The sequence below is a fragment of the Galeopterus variegatus genome, unplaced genomic scaffold, assembly GCF_000696425.1.
Source record: "Galeopterus variegatus unplaced genomic scaffold, G_variegatus-3.0.2 Scaffold4952, whole genome shotgun sequence".
Taxonomy (NCBI): domain Eukaryota; kingdom Metazoa; phylum Chordata; class Mammalia; order Dermoptera; family Cynocephalidae; genus Galeopterus; species Galeopterus variegatus.
In genome coordinates this window covers 1-19,639 of record NW_007731063.1, presented here as the reverse complement: position 1 = coordinate 19,639, position 19,639 = coordinate 1, and the positions used below count along the sequence as shown (strand labels likewise).

At 33.6% G+C, this 19,639-nt stretch overlaps 1 protein-coding gene across 1 annotated transcript in view; it reads left to right on the top strand.

Annotated features, from left to right (window-relative positions):
* Positions 1-14,979, top strand: part of LOC103604086 (breast carcinoma-amplified sequence 3-like) — a gene marked incomplete at both ends in the record, with an annotated part of 144,874 nt that extends 129,895 nt beyond the window's left edge. The window contains 3 exons of the mRNA XM_008588679.1: positions 883-959; positions 6,342-6,425; positions 14,785-14,979. Of these exons, the coding sequence (XP_008586901.1) occupies positions 883-959; positions 6,342-6,425; positions 14,785-14,979 (356 nt within the window). The remainder of the gene's footprint in view (positions 1-882; positions 960-6,341; positions 6,426-14,784) is intronic.
* Between the last annotated feature and the right edge of the window lie 4,660 nt (positions 14,980-19,639).

Genomic DNA, 19,639 nt, shown 5'->3' with positions numbered 1-19,639 from the left:
GGCAACGGATCGCACCCCTCGGTGTTGCCCCCTTACCGGACCGGGACCGGCAACGGGACTGCAAACCTCGGTGTTGCTCCCATGCCTCGCTCAGCCAGTGAGCGGGAGCCGGTCTGCATGTGGGATCCGAACCCTCGGGCGGCAGCGCTGCCGCGCCTCCTAAGCGGCGTAAGGGAAGAAACTTTCTTATAGGTATACTTACACTTACTTCTTTAGCTCTGAAAATTTCAATGGAAGACATGTGTACACATATATAAAAGTACATTTTTGTATGAATAAGATTAACTTACTCAATCATAGTCTAAGCTCTTCTGTAAATATTGCACAGTATATATTAAGAGTGTGTTGCCTTCATACAATTTTTAAGAACATCTGTCTGTTGAAACACCCTTTGAGTGTTACTTGTCCTCACTGTCCCCATACCTAAATACTTGTTCTTTTTTCCCCTATCTTAGTATCATCATTTCCTTTCAGGTGTATTATTTATCTTATTTATCTTTTTCCATTAAATTCCTGAACCTATCCTATTTTTTCTCTCCTTTCTCCCAAAATTCTTCCTTGATTTATGAACTTTAAGGCTTAAGAACTTTAAATGATCCTTCTTAATTTAATTCTCTTTTTCAGGAATAACTGTATAAAATACTCAATTTTGGCTAAAAGTGATTATCAGTTTTTTCCAGATTTGTTTCTTACTGGAACAGAATCAAAACCAAAAGGAAATTCATTTAGCCATTAAAAGAATGACTAATATTATGGGAGTTTTATGTGAGACTTGAGAAAATATAGGCATTTGATCTTTCTGTTTTTTGGAGTCAACATATAATGCAGTAGCAGAAAAAGTATTAAGAAATTTTTCAAATAATGCCATTTGAAATTTTTCAGGCTGCTATCCTTGTCCAGGGCCAAATATGAATCCTGTTGCTCTTGGGAGCCGCTGGCTTGCTTATGCAGAAAACAAGGTAAGACATGGCTCATGTTTGGCTTATTTGTAATGGAGCAAGTGTTGAAGGATTTTCCATTATATATACCTATGCTCTGTAGGTGATTACCAATAATCAATGTTTAACTTACTAGCTGGTTTGGTTTGGTTTTAATTGTGCAACCAGTAATTGGACTTTTTAAAAAATTCATAAATGTTTGACAGTTTTTCTTAAATCAAGACTTTGTAAATCCTTTATTTTCTAGGCTGAGTTTTGTATAGAGAACTTTACCCCATTAATATTAAAACACAGCGTTGAGATTACCACCATGGTGGTATGCAAAAGTCAGCAGTTTCTATGGTGCTAAAAATCAGGCAGTAGGAGTGACTTCTGTCTTCATTGGTAGATTGGAAACATGGGGCATAGACTAAATTAATTTACTTTCACTATATATCAGCAATAAGTAGATCTAAACAATGGTTCAGCCATTTGTTTTAATAACTAAATCATACATGCACACTCTTTGTTGAATTTATTATTATTTATCAATTTATTATCATAGTAAGTGAAGATATTTTATTTATACACTAAGAGTTTTATTTATATCCATTTCAAGGCAAAAGGTAAATTTGAATTTTCAAAAAGAAAAAGTAAGGGCCGACCCCGTGGCGCACTCGGGAGAGTGCAGCACTGGGAGCGCAGCGCCGCTCCCACTGCGGGTTCGGATCCTATATAGGGATGGCCTGCGCGCTCACTGGCTGAGCGCGGTGCGGGGCGATCCCCTTACCAGTCATGAAAAAGACAAAAAAAAAAAAAAGTAAAATTCTTTTTACGCCATTTAGTATCCTGCATGTGAATATAAAATGAAATCTAAAAGTTATTACAGACATCAAAGAAGATTATTTCTGGTTTCATTTTTGCTGGTTGCATAGTTACTCTGTCCTGGGTATAATATGAAATAATACAAAATTGTTCTTTACAAAATCAGGATATACTAAGTAATTATTTGGTGAAGCCACAGATCTAATAAATCTCTAGTTTCTGGAATGTACAAAATCAAGAAACTAGTGAAGGAAATTACTTTTCTAGATGAATTCCTGATTCTTTATCCAAAAGTCTGTCTGTAACAATTAGATATTTTGCATTTTACCAAATGCTGTATTTTTGTTCCATCCTGTTCTTTCTCTTGATTTTCCAGTATGTGCCATAAAGATAGATCTTTTCAAATTACTCTTTACAAACAAGACAAGAAACACACAATTAAGCGTGGTGATATAATGGTATCTTCTAATGTTTATATCTGTAACGCATTTCCCTGGAATGCTGGAGACATCCAAGGAGATGTATAAATTGTCTCTTCACTCCTAAAGCTGTATTCTCACCCATTAAACTGCCCATTTGTAATTGGAAGTATTATGTATAGTTACATACTGTTTTTGAGGGGAAAGAACTCACTTCATAGATGCATAGCCTGAATATGTGCCAGTTGTTTTGCCTGTGCAGAATGTCAGTAATATGTGGTGTCATATACAGAGACTAGATGGAGTTTACTAATCAAATGATTGTGTCATCATCTAGAAACATTTCTAGATAAATGTCTTTACATAGTATTTCCTTAAGAGCTAGTATTTATTATCATTTTCTGTTTGTTTTAGCTTTGGGGCTGATTGTAGAATTATATTTCGGAGTAACAAAATGCTCTTTGACTATAAAATTTTAAGTAGTAAGCCATATATCTTGATGAGGGTTATTTTTCAGTGCCTCTTTTGTTTTTAAAATGTGCTCTTCAAAAACTTGTAAGGATAAGTATAGTTATAAACAGCACAAATCACACCCGTGTACCCTTCATTCAGGTTGATCTCTGAATCATTTCAGAGTAAGCTGCGTATATCATTACCACTAAACACTTCAGTTATCAGCCAATTTAACATTGATAAAATAGTTTTATCTAACCTACCATCCATACCCTAATTTTGTCAATTGACCCTATAATGCCATTTGCAGAATTTTTTTTTCCTATGGCACAGGATCCAATCTAGGATCAGGTATTAGATTTTTGTGGAATGTCGCTTTAGACCTTTAAAATATGGAATATTCCACAATCTTTCTTCCTCTTTTACATAATTGATATTTTGAAGAATATGGCCTCTACCTTAACCCCCATGCATGATTTTTATTCAGAGTTTGTCTGATATTATCTCTTCATTATATTCAGATTATGTATTTCTGGCCAGAATACTACATGAGTAATGTTTAGAACCTCTCACAGCATCACATCTGGAGGCACATGATACACATTTCTTTTTTGGTGATGTTAATTTTGTCAAGGTTTTGTCCAATTTTTATATTGAACAATCACTATTTTTTTAAATTAAAAAATTTGCAACTAATAAGCAATTTGGAGAGACCATGCATTTATCCTGCTTTTCATCAAAACTTTTGCCTAGTTTTAGCTTCCATGCATAATTATTGTCTGAACCAGTCTTTACTATGATGCTTGCAAAATGATGATTTTCCACCTCCACTGTCCACATTTACCAGTATGCCCTTAGCTTTATACTGTAAGCAAGAGCTCTTCATCCTCATCTATCTATCCTTTTGATATCTATTAATATTTTTATATGAACTCACAGATTCCTATTTTTCAATGGTTTATAATTGATCATCATTCTTAATTATTTTGATTTTCACGTTGTCCCAGAGTAAATCAATGAAAACCTCTTCAGACAGGTTTCTGTGACCTTGTGACATTCTTTCATTATTATTATTATTTTGCTATTTGTTTATTTGCTGCTATAAGAATATGTCCAGAGTCATCATGTATTTATCCTGCCTCAGCCTTGGAATCTGCTACTCCAGGCTCTCCTGGTTGTGTTTAATGGGCAATGTATTAGAGACTAAGCTTTGTCTACTGGGTGTGTTCATTGCTACTGGGGTGTCTTTACTTCTAGACCCTTTCAATGTACAGAGCTAAGGAACGTATACATACATACATATACATGTACATACACACATATTTATATAAACACACAAATAGGCAAATACACATACATACTTCACTTATATATATATATATACACACACACACATATGTATATACACACACATATTATTTTAGAAATTATTATTTCACATTGATGCTTCCACAGGGTTCTTTCCTGCCTTCCCCATTTCATGTTTATATGTCTCTTCTTTTGCATAGTATACTCTTATGTGAGCACATCTCCTCATTTGTTCAATCCTGTAATGCAGAAAAACAGTTGGAGAATTACTTGCCCATACTGCTACAAAAATCAAAACAAATGAAAAGAGTTCAGCATTTTTCTTTTTTTTGCAATTATGCCCATTCCCATTGCTGCCTAAAACTTAAGGTGCATGGTCAAATACTGTATTGATAGGTTATTTCTAACACTTTGCCCTTCATCCCTTCTTCTTCCTTCATTTTTTAAAAAAATTATTTTAGCTTCCTTTTTTTTTTGGTATATAATTGGGTACATTTCTTTTTTATATTTATGTTTTATTTATATGTTTATGTATTTGAATATCTTATATATATATTTCCTATAATTTCACAAAAGATAACAGTATACAAGGGTACTTCAAAAAATTTATGGAAAGATTTGTATTATCTTTTATTTCTATTTTCCATGAACTTTTAAAAGTACCATTGTATATGGTCTTTGGCACATTGCTTTTTTTGAAGATTAGTCCATTTGATAGTCTTTAATTTTGTTGGACCAAGGAACAAAAGTAATTTTCTGGTGAGTCTAAGTTTTAGATCAACATTTCTGGCTTTGTTATTTTTATGTAGAAATGCTGACTGAGTTGTAGTTAAATTGAAAAGATAAGAGTGTTGCTTATTTTTATATATTTGTCCTTGAATATTTTAATAAACTGAAGCAGGGAATAGATGATAGCTTTCCAAAATATTGTCTTCCCTTTTTCATGCAGCAGGAGGCAGCAGAGGGATAATTTTCATAATTCTTTGAATGTGTACTTGTGGATAAGAATGAATGAGAGATTCTTTTTGTTAGCTGAAATGATGACTTCTCCAGTTCTTTATATACTCTATGTAAAGCCTCATTTGCTGATCACCTATCATTTGGAAAATGTCTTACCACTTGCCTTGAAATCTGCTTAAGCAACCGTTCAGTGTGGCGTAACAGATTGCCTAAAAATACCTTGAAATCACTATCAGACTTTTATTTTTTTATTTATTTATTTTTTTTTTAAAAGATGACCGGTAAGGGGATCTTAACCCTTGACTTGGTGTTGTCAGCACCACGCTCAGCCAGTGAGCGAACCGGCCATCCGTATATGGGATCCGAACCCGTGGCCTTGGTGTTATCAGCACCGCACTCTCCCGAGTGAGCCACGGGCCGGCCCTATCAGACTTTTAAAGGTGTTCCATTCTATTATAATAAATTAATATTGCTTTGAGGGATTAAAAAAAACAATGTCGGTGATGAAGGGAATTTTGAATTAAGAATGAAAGGATTACATATTCATCTTCATCAAAGGACCAGGCTTTAAATTATGTAAGGCATTTTTTATTTTTATGTTTTGGGAGATGTCGATTCTTTGTAAACTCCAGAGACTTTTGAAAGCATGTATTACAATGCAGTGCTATTCTAATACTATTGTTATTTGACTTTGAAAAAAATTAAACATAATCTGGCTGATGACTTTTTTTTTTTTTTTGGTAGATATAAGAAATGTAGTGACAGTGGAGAATTTAATTCTGGTTTATTGCTTAGCATGTGAGAGAATCGTAAATATCAAAGTAGTGATTTAATTTGAAAATTAGCAGTTTGATTTATTTATATAAAGCATGAGTAAGAGCATGTCTTCTTCATTCCTAATGGTACAAGCAGTAAGCCCTCTGAAATGGACAGTAGTGTATGGGTCATAGTTGATTTATGCATAATTTGTGCCGCTTTCCACTGACACAATTGAAAATGCAAATATAGCAAAATCTTTTGTTTATTTTTTTTATGTTTCGTTTTATAATCTTTCTGGAAGAATTAAGAGGACAAAACATCCAATTTGCTAGCATGTGAAATATTTAATGTTAGAAAGTCATGTCTAAGTCCTTTGATTATGTTTTTGAAATTTATTTGTGGAAAGGCTGCCAGATCCCAAATCCTACCATTTCAGAGTTTATGAATTCTTGAAGACTATTCATCTAGTAATTAAAACTGTAGTTGAGCATGAGACTGTCTGAGTGGCACCAGTAGATTATAAAAAGAGGTAAAAGTGTCTCAGCAGGGCTTTTAGCTGTTTGTCTGAAATACTCTTGCAAACATTCCCACTCACCACTATCACTATGCATGGTAAATAAACTGTATCCTAATAGCCTATAGAGTTAAACTGTTTAATAGAAATGACTTTCTGGTTCTCTCTCTCTGTCTTGTTTCTCAGTTAATTCGATGTCATCAGTCCCGTGGTGGAGCCTGTGGAGACAATATTCAGTCATATACTGCCACGGTCATTAGTGCTGCTAAAGTGAGTACCTTAGTAGTCTCTGGGAGTTGTGATTATGTTGAGTAATTATCAGGTTTCTCTCTTGAATTGTATTGAGGTTGTCCCTTCCATTTTCATTCACAAATGTGGAATAAACTTAAGTAAACCAGAATTGTTTTGTCATTCATGAAAATTGGTGTCTACATGATTTGATATTTAATCTCTAAAGGTTCAGAATAAGACTTTATTTTCTATTATAAATATTTTAGGGTTTCAGTATATTAGATTAAAATCTTGTTATCTAATTAATTTCATATTTGAAAGAAGATTTACATGTTTTAAGTATTGACTTGTGGATTCTTTGTGATTTGCATCATTCTGCCTATACTGACATCCCTTTGCATCTTTGAATGTTTCTGAGTCTTCTAACATAAAAAGAATATCATTCCTTATGAAAACTTGAGTTAGTACCCTGGCACATTCAAACATTCTTTCATATCAAGGGGCTCCCTCCTTTATGTTTGTCAAGTGAGTTCTTTTTTTGTGTGTGAGGGTTAATTTTTGATGATGACTGGTGAACTTTATGCTGATTATAAGGTATTCTTATAACCACTATCCTTTTGAATTTTGAAGTATACAACAAAACAATTCTAATAATAGGGATGACAACGTGAATCTAAATGACAGCATGTAATAGAAAGCACAACTATTCAGAAAAGAACAACAGTTTAAAACAAACCACAGGGAGGGAATCAAAGGTCACACTGTTTAATGTAAAGCAAATACAAAAATACTTCAAGATTGATCACAAATGTTTACACGATGTGCTTTAGAATGTGTTCCTTGGTTTGATGAGAGAAGCATTTCTTATTTATTTTTCTCTCAAAAGGGAAATGATGAATAAGCCTTTATGCTTATAGCACAAAGTATTTTAGATTTTAGAAATCTCTGTAAAGATTGCTTGCTTTTTTCCATTGTGTATGTAAGAATTATGTGGTTATTCCACAAAGAGCGATCTAAGAGTAATTAGGAAGTATCTTCAAGTATTATTCTGTTAGTTTATCCATAGAATATAACAATGAAATTTGTCTCTCAAGTATCAAACTTCTCACATGCTTGGATCAGGATAGCTCATCGTATTACCATTTTGCTTAATTTTCAGTTATGGAATGGGGGATAAATTTTGAGTGCTTCTTTGATATTACTGTGTGTCTGTGTATATACATAAAAGGATAGTGATCTGCTTCATTCAGTGTTTTTCTGTGGACATGCTGGAATGAGATCAGACTTAATCGGTTTTGAAAATAACAGGTCTGAACTCCCTCCTCTACCACACCTCCTTATTGGGAACTGTGAGGCATATACTCCTGTCTTCCACATTTGGGCTTTAAGAAATTATGTTTAATATAACATCTTAATTCAGTTAATTTCCAATAGGCCATCAGTCACCAATAGCTTGATTGAAATTCATTATTAGCTCTGGCAATATGTAAAATTCTGCCATTAGCTTTTGAGTAAAGTTGGTAATGTTTCATTTTACTTTAATTTTTTATGCCTGATTTTAGTGCTTATTCATGTTCGTGGTTATAAATTTACAAAATGGAGGGGAAAATCCAACCATGAACTTTATTGTCACCAAGTAATAGCCTTGTGCATGTCCGTATGTATAGAAGAGTACTTCAAAAAATTCAAGGAAAAATATAATTAAAAGATGAACTTTTTGGGGGGACGGTGGCTGGCTGATAGGGGGATCCAAACCCTTACCCTTGACCTTCATGTTGTCAGCAATCCCTGCTTTAACCGAATGAGCAAACCAGCCCCTCCGTGAACTTTTTGAAGTACCCCCATACATACACTCTCACATATTTAATTTTTACAAATACTTTCAATCCAATCTTATATTGTACCCTGACGTTTTAACTTATAATTATCCCTGACTCAAGTATTTTTAAATGTTCTTGAAAAAATTTTTCTTATCTGTCTACTTTTGACTGCTGAGTCAGAGACCATGAATATTTTGACACACTGGATTTTCTTTAAAGATATTGTCAAATTATTTTGCTAGTTTGATCCTTCATTTCACTTTCAAGGTGTGTATATTTTATATAGAAAAGATTGTAAAGTTGGAGTGATTTCTGGCCTAAATGGTAAGGTATTGGTTACTATCTTTGATTAAATTAGCCTTCTGAGGTATAAAACAATTCTAGTTTTGTATGGTAACTACATCAAAATGACTTTCCTGATTAAGTAATATAATTCTAAATGTATTCTTTGTTTTTGTTACTGTTACATTATGGGTTATACTTCTGTTGGTGTGTTCACTTTTGAAAACTCATCTTGTTGTACACTTAAAATTTCTGTTCTTCTCTGTTTGAGGGAATATAAAGTTTACTCGAAAAACATGTCAGAAACATATCTTCAGACCTAGAAACATTCTCCAGAGCATTTTATTTAGCATTTAAGAATAAACAATGACAATATTGCAAAGTTGTCAGATCATCTTGATATTGAAACCTGCCAAGAGCATTATGAAAAAGTGAAACTACTGCCCTGTCTACCTCATGAACATAGATATGAAAAATTTTAAACAAAATACATTTGGCCCTCTATATCTGTGGGTTCTGCATCCATGGATTCAACCAACTGTGGATGGAAAATATTAAAAAAAAAATAGCTATACAACAGTAAAAAATATTATAAATTAAAAAATGCAGTATAACTATTTACATAGCATTTACACCATATTAGTATTAATCAAAAAGACGGTGAATAACAAACTGACGAGGGTGTGGAGAGAAGGAACACTCCTACACTGTTGGTGGGACTGTAAATTAGTACAACCGCTATGGAAAACAATATGGAGGTTTCTCAAACAACTACAGACAGATCTTGCATATGATCCAGCAATCCCTCTTTTGGGTATATACCCGGAGGAATGGAAATCATTATGTCAAAGGGATACCTGCACTCCCATGTTAATCGCAGCTCTGTTTACAGTAGTCAAGACATGGAAAAAACCTAAATGTCCATCGATGGATGATTGGATAAGGAAACTGTGGTATATATACACCATGGAATTCTACTCTGCCATAAAAAAGAATGAAATACTTCCATTTGCAACAACATGGATGAGACTGGAGAAACTTATGTTGAGGGAAATAAGCAAAGCACAGAGGGATGAATACCTCATGTACTCACTCATGTGGGAGCTAAGAGAGAAAGAAGGAAGGAAAGAAAGACCACAGTGGTCCATTGGACTTACAGAGGGAGAGAACATTCCTTGGGCTATAAAGTGGAATTGGGGGGAAAGGAAAAGGGAGAGGGAGGTTGGGGATAATGGGGTGGGGAACACAGGGTACAAATTCAGTTTGTGGTAATGAGTATGCTGCCAGTATGAATCTGGCTGTCACATGATGGGCATGAGGGGTGACAATCAGCTTTGTATCTCATGAATATTCATAACCAATAAAAAATACAGTATAACAACTATTTACATAGCATTTACAATGTATTAGTAATTATAAGTAATCTAGAAATGATTTGAAGTATGTGGGAAGATGTGCATAGGTTATATGCAAATACTACATCATTTTATATAAGCGACTTGAGCATCTGCAGATTTTGGTATCTAATGGGGGTCCTGGAACCAATTCTTCAATGATACTGAAGGATGATTATATTAGAAAAAAAGATTAGGCAATATACCATTTAGGAAATGTAATATTTCCAAACCCATTTGGGATAATTCTACAATATAAAGGTGGTTTATCATTCAAAATTAATGTGTATAATTTACCACATTAAATAGGAGAAGATTATATGATTATCTCAATAGATGAACAAAAAGTGTTTGATGAAATCTTTTTGTAAATAGAGATAGTTTCTGCTTCTCTGAATTTCCATTTTTCTCAAATTATCAAACTTGTGTAAACACAATATACCTGGTCACATTATATTGTTTATTTTTTCTGCTGGTTCTCATTTACAATGTCTGATTCCTTGTTTGCCAAACTTATGTAAAATTTTTTTAGAAACAATTGTGAATTTAGGATGATAAAGAAGTTCTACTGCTAGTGTTGGATCATCTTAATCCAATTTCAGGCATTGAGATTATTTAAATTATTTAAATGAAGCTCTCCTGAAATAGCTGGGCTCACCTTACCACTGCACATTCACTCTTTTATTGGAAATGTCTTTATGGTCCAACCCAAAGCATGGAGGAAATGTCACCAGGTAGACCCCCCTTGGAAGGTCTTTGACTCTAGTGTATAACCATCTACTTCTGCACATCTGTCAAAAGCACCACTTAGTCCCTTAACAGCCCCCTCTAAAATCAAGACATATAATTTTCTTTGTGATTTCTTGGTAATATGGTATTTTTTTGCAATATGACGTGGAAAGTATGTAAAAAGCCATGCAGTATGTGCCCCTTAAAAAATATGTATCTTGGGCCGGCCCGGTGGCGCACTGTAGCAGTGCGCCGCTTGGGGGTGCGGTGGCGCTCCTGCTGAGGGTTCGGATCCCACATGCAGACCGGTTCCCGCTCACTGGCTGAGCGAGGTGCGGGGGCAACACCAAGGGTTGCGATCCGTTGCCGGACACGAAAAAAGACAAAAAAAGGAAAAAAAAAATGTATCTTAAAATAATTTCATACTCAGTGTTAAATTACTATCTCTGAGAGAGTAATCATTAATGTTTTTCTGATGACAACTTCCTGTGTGGCTTCATAGAGGTTACTTAACCACATTGTGCTATAGAGGGATTAATAATTTTCTTATTTTTAATTTTTTGTCTCACTATGCAATTGCGAAGGTAAATACATTAATTGCATGTGCACTTGGAGCTCCTTAGAGAAAATACTCTTTTTTTTAACATTTTCTGTATTTCCAAATAGCACTTTAATCTTTACACTTTTAGGTATTTTCCCTTTGATTTTGATAAATTTTTTTTTTTTGGCAGTTGGCCAGATTGAATCCTGGACCTTGGTGTTATCAGTACTGTGCTGTAACAAACTGAGTTAACTAGCCAGCCAGATTTTGGTAACAATTGATTTGGGTTTCCTTATAAAGAATATACAAGTAAAAGTGATGAATATTCTCTGGTAGTGATAAAAGAAAAATTAATATTGAGATTATTCAAATGAGATTATTTTGATACATTTATAAGTCTTCGTTAATATTTTCTAGTTCCCTCATAAATGTGTTTTAACCGCAGCGTGATCAATTGATTTAATAAAAATGCCTCTGTTTTCTCTTGTTATCTGATAAGTCTTAATGACAACTAACAGCTTTTGTGAGAGCAGCACCATTAGCACTAATGGATAGGGAGGACAACTGATATGGCATGGGAAAGGTTAAAGATGACTAGTGACCCTTTGGCAAATCTGCCTGCCCCAGAACAGAATAAGTACCATGCTTATTCGAATTATGGGTCATAACGGATTTTCTCACAGTTTTCGTTCTAGTCTGATGTTCAGCTGTCTTATAGCTACACTTTAGTTCTGTGAGTACTCTTATAAAGATTAATTGGGTATTTAATGAGCTTTTATATTTAGATACCTCTTTTTGTGAGGACACTCATTCTAATTTATCATCTCCATTTGGCCAAGTTAGATTTCCTTATTTCTAATTTTTAGTTAGCCTTCCTCATTTTTTTTTTTGTGGCAGTGACTTTTTTTCCCCCCTGTGGCACGTATTTGAGGAAATTATCAGATATGTACATACTGTATCTATTAAAGTCAAGTGGAAAGACAAAGTACTGTGAGGTGATTCAAATTTAAATTTCTAAACATGGTGTGTGAGAAATGTTAAATAACATTATAGATAACTTCTGGACATTAGTACTGACAGATGTGCTTGATTCTAACCTGGGAACACATTTATCCTCAATGCAAAGGTCTTCACTAATACAGAGAATTTCATCACTTGTCCCTCACACTCACTCTCTGCCCGCATAGTTAATGAGCTATGATAAATAGCACCTAACATTTTGTAGCTTAGTGTACAAATTGCGGATCTCATGATGGTTAATTTTGGAGTTTAGATTTTTGCCCACTAATAAGATGACTCCATCGATAGTCATAGTTTTTTTCTAAGAAATATCAAGAACTCTTAATGTAATATGAGACTTTGATTATGCAATATACTGCTGTCTTCCCCCTCTTTGTGGGTCATTTCCCTAGTTCTCTCATGTTAACTTTTACCATTATCTTGTGGTTTGCTTTGGTACTTTACTTTCCACATTTTATGTGCAGCTGTTCTTTTAGATTTATTCCTATTCATTGGTATAAAGCATGAATGCGGAGAATATATAAACAACGACTTTAAAACTAAATGGCATTCCTTTGGTAAAGGGATAGCTACATTTAAGTGAGCGTTTCTCCATTAGCATTAATGGAGTAAGTACATCAGCTGAGGCATCTCAGAAGTTAATCAGGCTTCCTGGCCAGCTCTTGCCATCAATACACTGTGGCGCCTGGTTTTGTTGGTCCTTCAGAGGCTTACTTGACAACACTCTAACAGACTTTGTGTAAGTCATTTCTTGTGAATTATTGAAAGAACATTTGGCTGCTAATTGAGGAATGCTAATGTGTTTTATAATCACTGCAGTTTGAGTTTTTAGCACTAAACAAAACAGTTAAAATTGATTTGTGGCAATTTCTTGGTTTCAGTCTGCTGTAAATTATATCCTTTTTGCTTGGATTCAGCAAACTGGTCATTTTATTTAAGTAGTTATTAGTATACATTATTATGGTTGTTAATTTTTCCTTTTTTCCCCTCATTCAGACATATGTGTTGTATTCATTAACTGTGAGATCACTAGTAATAACAGGAATAGGATTACAAGGCAGTACAGGATAGTGGTTAAAAATCAGGTTCAGGAGACACAGTCCTAGTTTTGAATTCTGCTCTGTCATTGGCTGGCTGTTTGAGCTGCCATCTTACTCTCTTCCCTAGCTTCAATATTATCTTCTCTAACATTGAAGAGATCATTCATGTCAAGAGCCTTGGCCAGTCTGTAGTCCATAGAAAAGATCCCAGGGAAGATAGCTAGCTACAGTGAAATAATGCAGATATTACTAGTCTTAGTAATACAGTGCTTTACTTTTTCTTTAATTTTTTTTTTTTTTTTTGGACGGCTGGCTGGTATGGGTGTATGAACCCTTGACCTTGATGTTATAATACCATGCTCTAACTTCCCTTTCTCAGTTGTAATCTACCTCTCGCTTAAATCCCATTTGGCCCGTTATGCACAAACCTCTTTTTGTACCATTTATAAGTTAAGATTTGAAGTACTATGTATTAATAATTTACATTTTAAAATTTAGCTGTAGCATATACCAGAATTATGTGATGATACTTTTCCCATAATTATCTTAGAAAAGAGAGTCACCTCATTGAGGATTAATTTGTAGTATTTTAATAAAAATTTTTCCTCACAACATGAGAATTGGAAAAAATGTATGTATGTTATTTAATATGTAATATTTGATATATCCATGTAATCTAGGCTGCCCATTTTGGCTCTAATGATGAGACTCTTATTCAACAATTTATGACTCACATAGTTTCCTCTTTAAGTTTTCTTCCTTTTAGATTAAAAAAATCTCATTTAAAAAATTTTTACTAATGTATATGAGGATAATCAGATGAATCAGATAAATACGTACATGAGGTAGTTTTACCTATTTGCTTTGAATGAAATGTAGCTAAAATATAATTATAAAACACCTTAAGTTATCTTTAGTTGAAATAGTATATTAGAGGCACTACATTGTATTGTTTCCTGTTACCATATAGAAGAGAATCTTCTTAGCTGATTTTATATGATACTTCATTCATCTGGTAATTAATATCTTGGACAGAGACTGTATTTTCCATATGCCAAATCCTGGTGTACAGTATTATATAGCAGCATATTATAGATTTACTTTGGAAGTACAGTCTTTTCCACATAGGTATTCTACCAGTTTCTCAGTCTTTTTCATGCCAAAAAATTGACATAAATTTAGATTTATAATATTTCCAGAAATATTATGTCATGCATTTTAAGAAATATACATTAAGGAGAGGGAATAAAAGATATATTTTTTTATAGAACTATAACTGTACCTCTATATGAAACAGAGTTCTTTAATTATTTAACTATGGCTTTATTCCCACCATGCTGGCTTTGGGGCCTTTATTGATGCCCTTCCCTCAAACTAATGGTGACTTTCCAACTAAAATTCAAGATCATGTAATAAGTCAGACTGAATTTCTGTGACAGTTTACTGCCATATAAAAGACTGTAAGTGGTTAAAGAATTTAACATAACTAATAGTAGAATTAATAAAATGCATATTTGTATTTAGAATGCAAATACTAATGTGAAGTCATTCGTTTTACCTTTCATTGTACAGACGTTGAAAAGTGGCCTGACAATGGTTGGGAAAGTGGTGACTCAACTGACAGGCACTCTACCTTCCGGTGTGACAGAAGATGATGTTGCCATCCATAGTAATTCACGGAGGAGTCCTCTGGTCTCAGGCATCATCACAGTTATTGATACTGAAACAGTTGGAGAGGGTCAGGTAAGAACTTTTGGTGTACACAGTGTATGTTATATGCAGAGGTTGGGCTAAGATCAAGATTAGTCAAAATGTATTTGGTCTAGGATACTACTAATTTGGAGTTTTAGAAATTGAGATTATTTCAGTTCAGATTTTTCTTTTCAAGAAATAACGAGTAATATGTTGAAACCTGTTGTTTCAAACATTCTTAATGCATCAAATTTGAAGGTAAAGGCGAGGTTCGAAGAAATTCTCTTTATTAGGACATTTGTTTCACAGATACATAATTATATGTCTCTTTATACTGTTGTGTTAATAATACTATTTCTTTTTTTGTATGTAATGACATTTGTTATGACCTAAATCACCAGATCAATAAATTTATTTTTAAAAGCAGAGGCTTGCTCGTAAAAGCAATCAGCAGGACCTTGTGTTTGGGGAGAATTTTTAAAAAATTAATGGGATAATTTTGATGGTTGTAAGTGACCTAATTTAGTGAATAACATCAAAATTCATAACAGATATTTCCTTATAAATATAAAAATAAATGAAATCTTAAAGTAGCATATCAGAATACATACATGGCAATAGCTTATTATATATCTGTATCTTCAGATGGACCAATTCATTGTAATTTTTAAAATCTAGGTTTAGAAACGTTTAGAAAAGGCGATTATAAACATGGAAAAATATGTTATGCTTGCATCTAAATCTTGCTGGTAAGATATCAGTTGATTTCTGATTTCCTCTCATGCAGTCATAAACTTTATTTTCTTTTGTATCAGTCTTCATTTGAAAAATACATTTCTGAATGGAAGATAATTTTTTTTAAATTCTAGTAGTTTATCATTATTGCTATAAGAAATACAGTCTAATATTGGATCCTAGAATAAGATAGAAGTAGCAGTATTTATGAAATAAATTTTTTAAATGTTTATATATAATACATATTTAATTCTGTATTTAGAACACAATTCATAGAACCTGTGTGAGCCTTTAAAGTATTAATCTTAAATATTGAATGTTCTTCTTTTTTTTTTTTTTTTTTTTAAAAAAGATGACCGGTAAGGGGATCTTAACCCTTGACTTGGTGTTGTCAGCACCACGCTCAGCCAGTGAGCGAACCGGCCATCCCTATATGGGATCCGAACCCGGGGCCTTGGTGTTATCAGCACCGCACTCTCCCGAGTGAGCCACAGGCCGGCCCATATTGAATGTTCTTCTGAGAAAATTTGCTTTCAGTATATATGCACTGACATCTTGGTGACAGATTACATTTGGCAGCACATGTGCTAGATTACTCGTGTGCTGGTTCCTATCATAAGATCAAGTGGTGTTTCAAGAAAATTTGGACTTTACTGCAATTAAAACAAAAAAAATCTTTGAAATTTTGAGTTATTAAATTTGGCTGTTGTAATTTATTTAAAATCTGAGCAGTAATAATTCTCTGTCTCTCCAATCTTAACTTTGTGGTTAACCAGATATGTTTCAGACTTCTCTTGTTTTTTAATGAAGTGCTAGCAAACTTTTCAGTTGATCGTAGTGTGTGTGTTAATTAGCTGATATGGATAGACACATACAGATGTTTTCTTTCTTCTTTGGAATTATATATATAAAGCTTTAGTGTTATAACTGTTAAAGTAAAAAAAAAAATCCTTTTGTTCTTTCATTCTTGATTCATCTACAAGGCCGCCCACTTTTATTACCTGGTAACAACCCGCCTCAGCATTGTTTAGGATCATCCATCTGTTGAAGATCTAGCATTTGTTGACAGAGAGATTTGTGGTCATTTGAAAGTAGAAAATGTTATCTCAATATTTTTGATGAAATTGAGGTGTAACTAATATATTAACTTTATTATATTGAAGCATAGAGGCATATAAAAAGAAAATTTTGAAATATATAAGATATGTATTATTTCATTAGGAGTTATATTTTCAAATGTGGTTTAATTTTTTCTTCAAGTTCTTCATTAACTTTTTATGTCTTTAAAAAAAGGAATTTTCAGGGCCGAGCCCGTGGCGCACTCAGGAGAGTGCGGCGCTGGGAGCGCAGCAGCGCTCCTGCCGCGGGTTCAGATCCTATATAGGGATGACTGGTGCGCTCACAGCGCTCATTGGCTGAGCGCGGTGCGGCCGGTCTCAAAAAGGACAAAAAAAAAAAAGAGGAATTTTCAATTTTGGAGTATGGAAATGGAGTATAGATTGTGGAGTTGCAAGAGCTCATTTGTCTGTGATAAATGCATGGATAACACTTGAAACAAATAAACATGTTTATTAGGAGGAACCATAGTAATGTTCCTACTTTTAAAGGTTAAAAATGTCAAATGTTGTTCAAAAAAATTTTATCTTTTCTGTTATTGGTTGGGAGCAATAATCTCCCGCTAATGACATTTTCCTAACTTTTAGCTTGATTAAAAATTATAAGGCAGGAATGAAATTCATTTTCAATAAATGGTAAGTTGCTATGTACATTTTAAAAGAACTGTATTCTTTAAAGCAGTATGATATTGTCTGTCTGTCTTTATTAACATGAATCTGTTTTTTGTCAATAAGACATTTTTATATCTGATGAATAGTTCAGTTGGGGTATAAGACTGTTTTTAGGTTATACTGGATTGCTTTAAGATGATGGCAGTGGTTAATGTCATAGATTTAACACTTTTAGCTCTTCCCACTGATGTTTAATCTTGCCGTACTGTTTTTCCTTTTCCATATACACCCGAGGAGCTAAAGGTGTCATTACATTGGCTTTTACTGTTTAAATTTATCAAGTCTTTAATAAGATATTTTTGTGTTTACAGTGGTAGTGTATAAAATCTGATTCATAATCTTTCTGATGTTGTATTGATTATTTTGATTTTATGGTGATGGGATCATTGTGTGGTAACTGCATTAGGGAGGAATGGATTTGATTGACTTTGTGTCCATTTTTATCTGTGTTACTTTCATGTTTTATTTAAAAGCATTGCTTGAATAGGATAAGTTAAGTGGTATAATTTGCCTTTCACACATTTATCTAATTGAAGTTAGCAATGTGGCAAAATCACTAATAGAAATAAAATGTCTTAGAATGATGACCTAAGCTTGAACTATTTTTTGCCCTGAGAACAATTGTTATTCATAATTATTTAGTGGCTTCTGAACTGTTTCATTAATATAATGAAGGCTTACCCACTTTGTACCAATTGAAGTGCTTTGCTTTATTTAATATAGTCAAGTTATTAATACATACTTAGGGGTTCACCCTGCTTAGATAAGTGGTGAGTAAAGATTACATGTCATAGGAAAATTATATTGGGATATCAATAGGATTAATGGTTTGGTGTTTTAGGCAAGGTGATGATGTAATCCAAAAGTTTGATGCAATCTGACTGTTTGTTTTTTGAAGCCCATAAAGAGAAGATTCAAAGAATCTTATGTAGTGGTAAGGGGTTTTGCTATGGACCGAAAATGATGAGCTTTTTTGCAGGGTACATTCTCTATGATTGCCATTAAATTGAGCACTCAAAGATAATTGTGTTGGAAAGAGACATATAAGGTATAGGGTTATAACATATGAAAGGAAAAGGAATCTTGTACATCAAGTTTAAATGAGCAAAAGACAGAAATAAATATTTCACAGAAAAATAAAATATATACAAGTGATATAAAATTTGTACCCATGACTAAGAGAACTGCAAAGTAAAACTACATGGAGATACCATTTTTCACCATCAGAATCAAAGAAATTCAAAAGCTTACAATATATACTATATTTTTAATTTTTATATAATTGCAGATATAACCATATGCATTTCATCCTATTTCCTCCAGCTCCAGAATAGTATAATAGAAACTAGGAACTTGATAATGTTAACTACACTAAAGACCTTCCTCAGTTTTCCCCATTTGTTTAAACTGTATTCATTTGTGTGTATATGTGGGTGTATGTAGTTTTATAAAATTTCTTCTCACATATAGATTCTTGTAACCAGCACAGCAGTTAAAATGCAGAACTGTTCCATCAACATGTATCTTTTTGTATTCATGCCCATCCCTTACCCAACCCCCATCCCTTTCTCTTGACAGCCACTAATCTGTTTATTATCTCTATAGTTTTGTGATTTCAAAAATGTTATACAAATGGAGTCATATAGTATGTAAGATTTAAAATTGACTTTTTTTTTCACTAAACATAATGTCCTTGAAGTCCATTCAGGTTGCTCCATGTAGTTCATACTTTTTTTTTTTTTCGTTAAACTTTTATTTTGTCTATATACAATGTATATGATTATTATGGCCCATCTCCGACACCTCCCTCCCTCCTCCCTCTCTCCCCTCCCCCACAAGAATGTCCTTTCCGTTTGCTTGTTGTAACAACTTCAAAAAAGTATAGTTGTTATATCTTCTCCCCCCGCCCCGGTTTTTTTTGTGTATATATGTGGGTGAATTAATTTGTTTTTTAGCTCCCACCAATGAGTGAGAACATGTGGTATTTCTTTTTCTCTGCCTGACTCATTTCACTCAATATTATTCTCTCAAGGTCCATCTACGTTGTTGCAAATGGCAGTATTTCATTCGTTTTTATAGCTGGGTAATATTCCATTTGTATATATACCACATTTTCCGTATCCACTCATCCGAAGATGGACATTAGGGCTGTTTCCAACTCTTGGCTATTGTAGAGTGCTGCAATGAACATTGGGGTACAGGTATACCTTCGA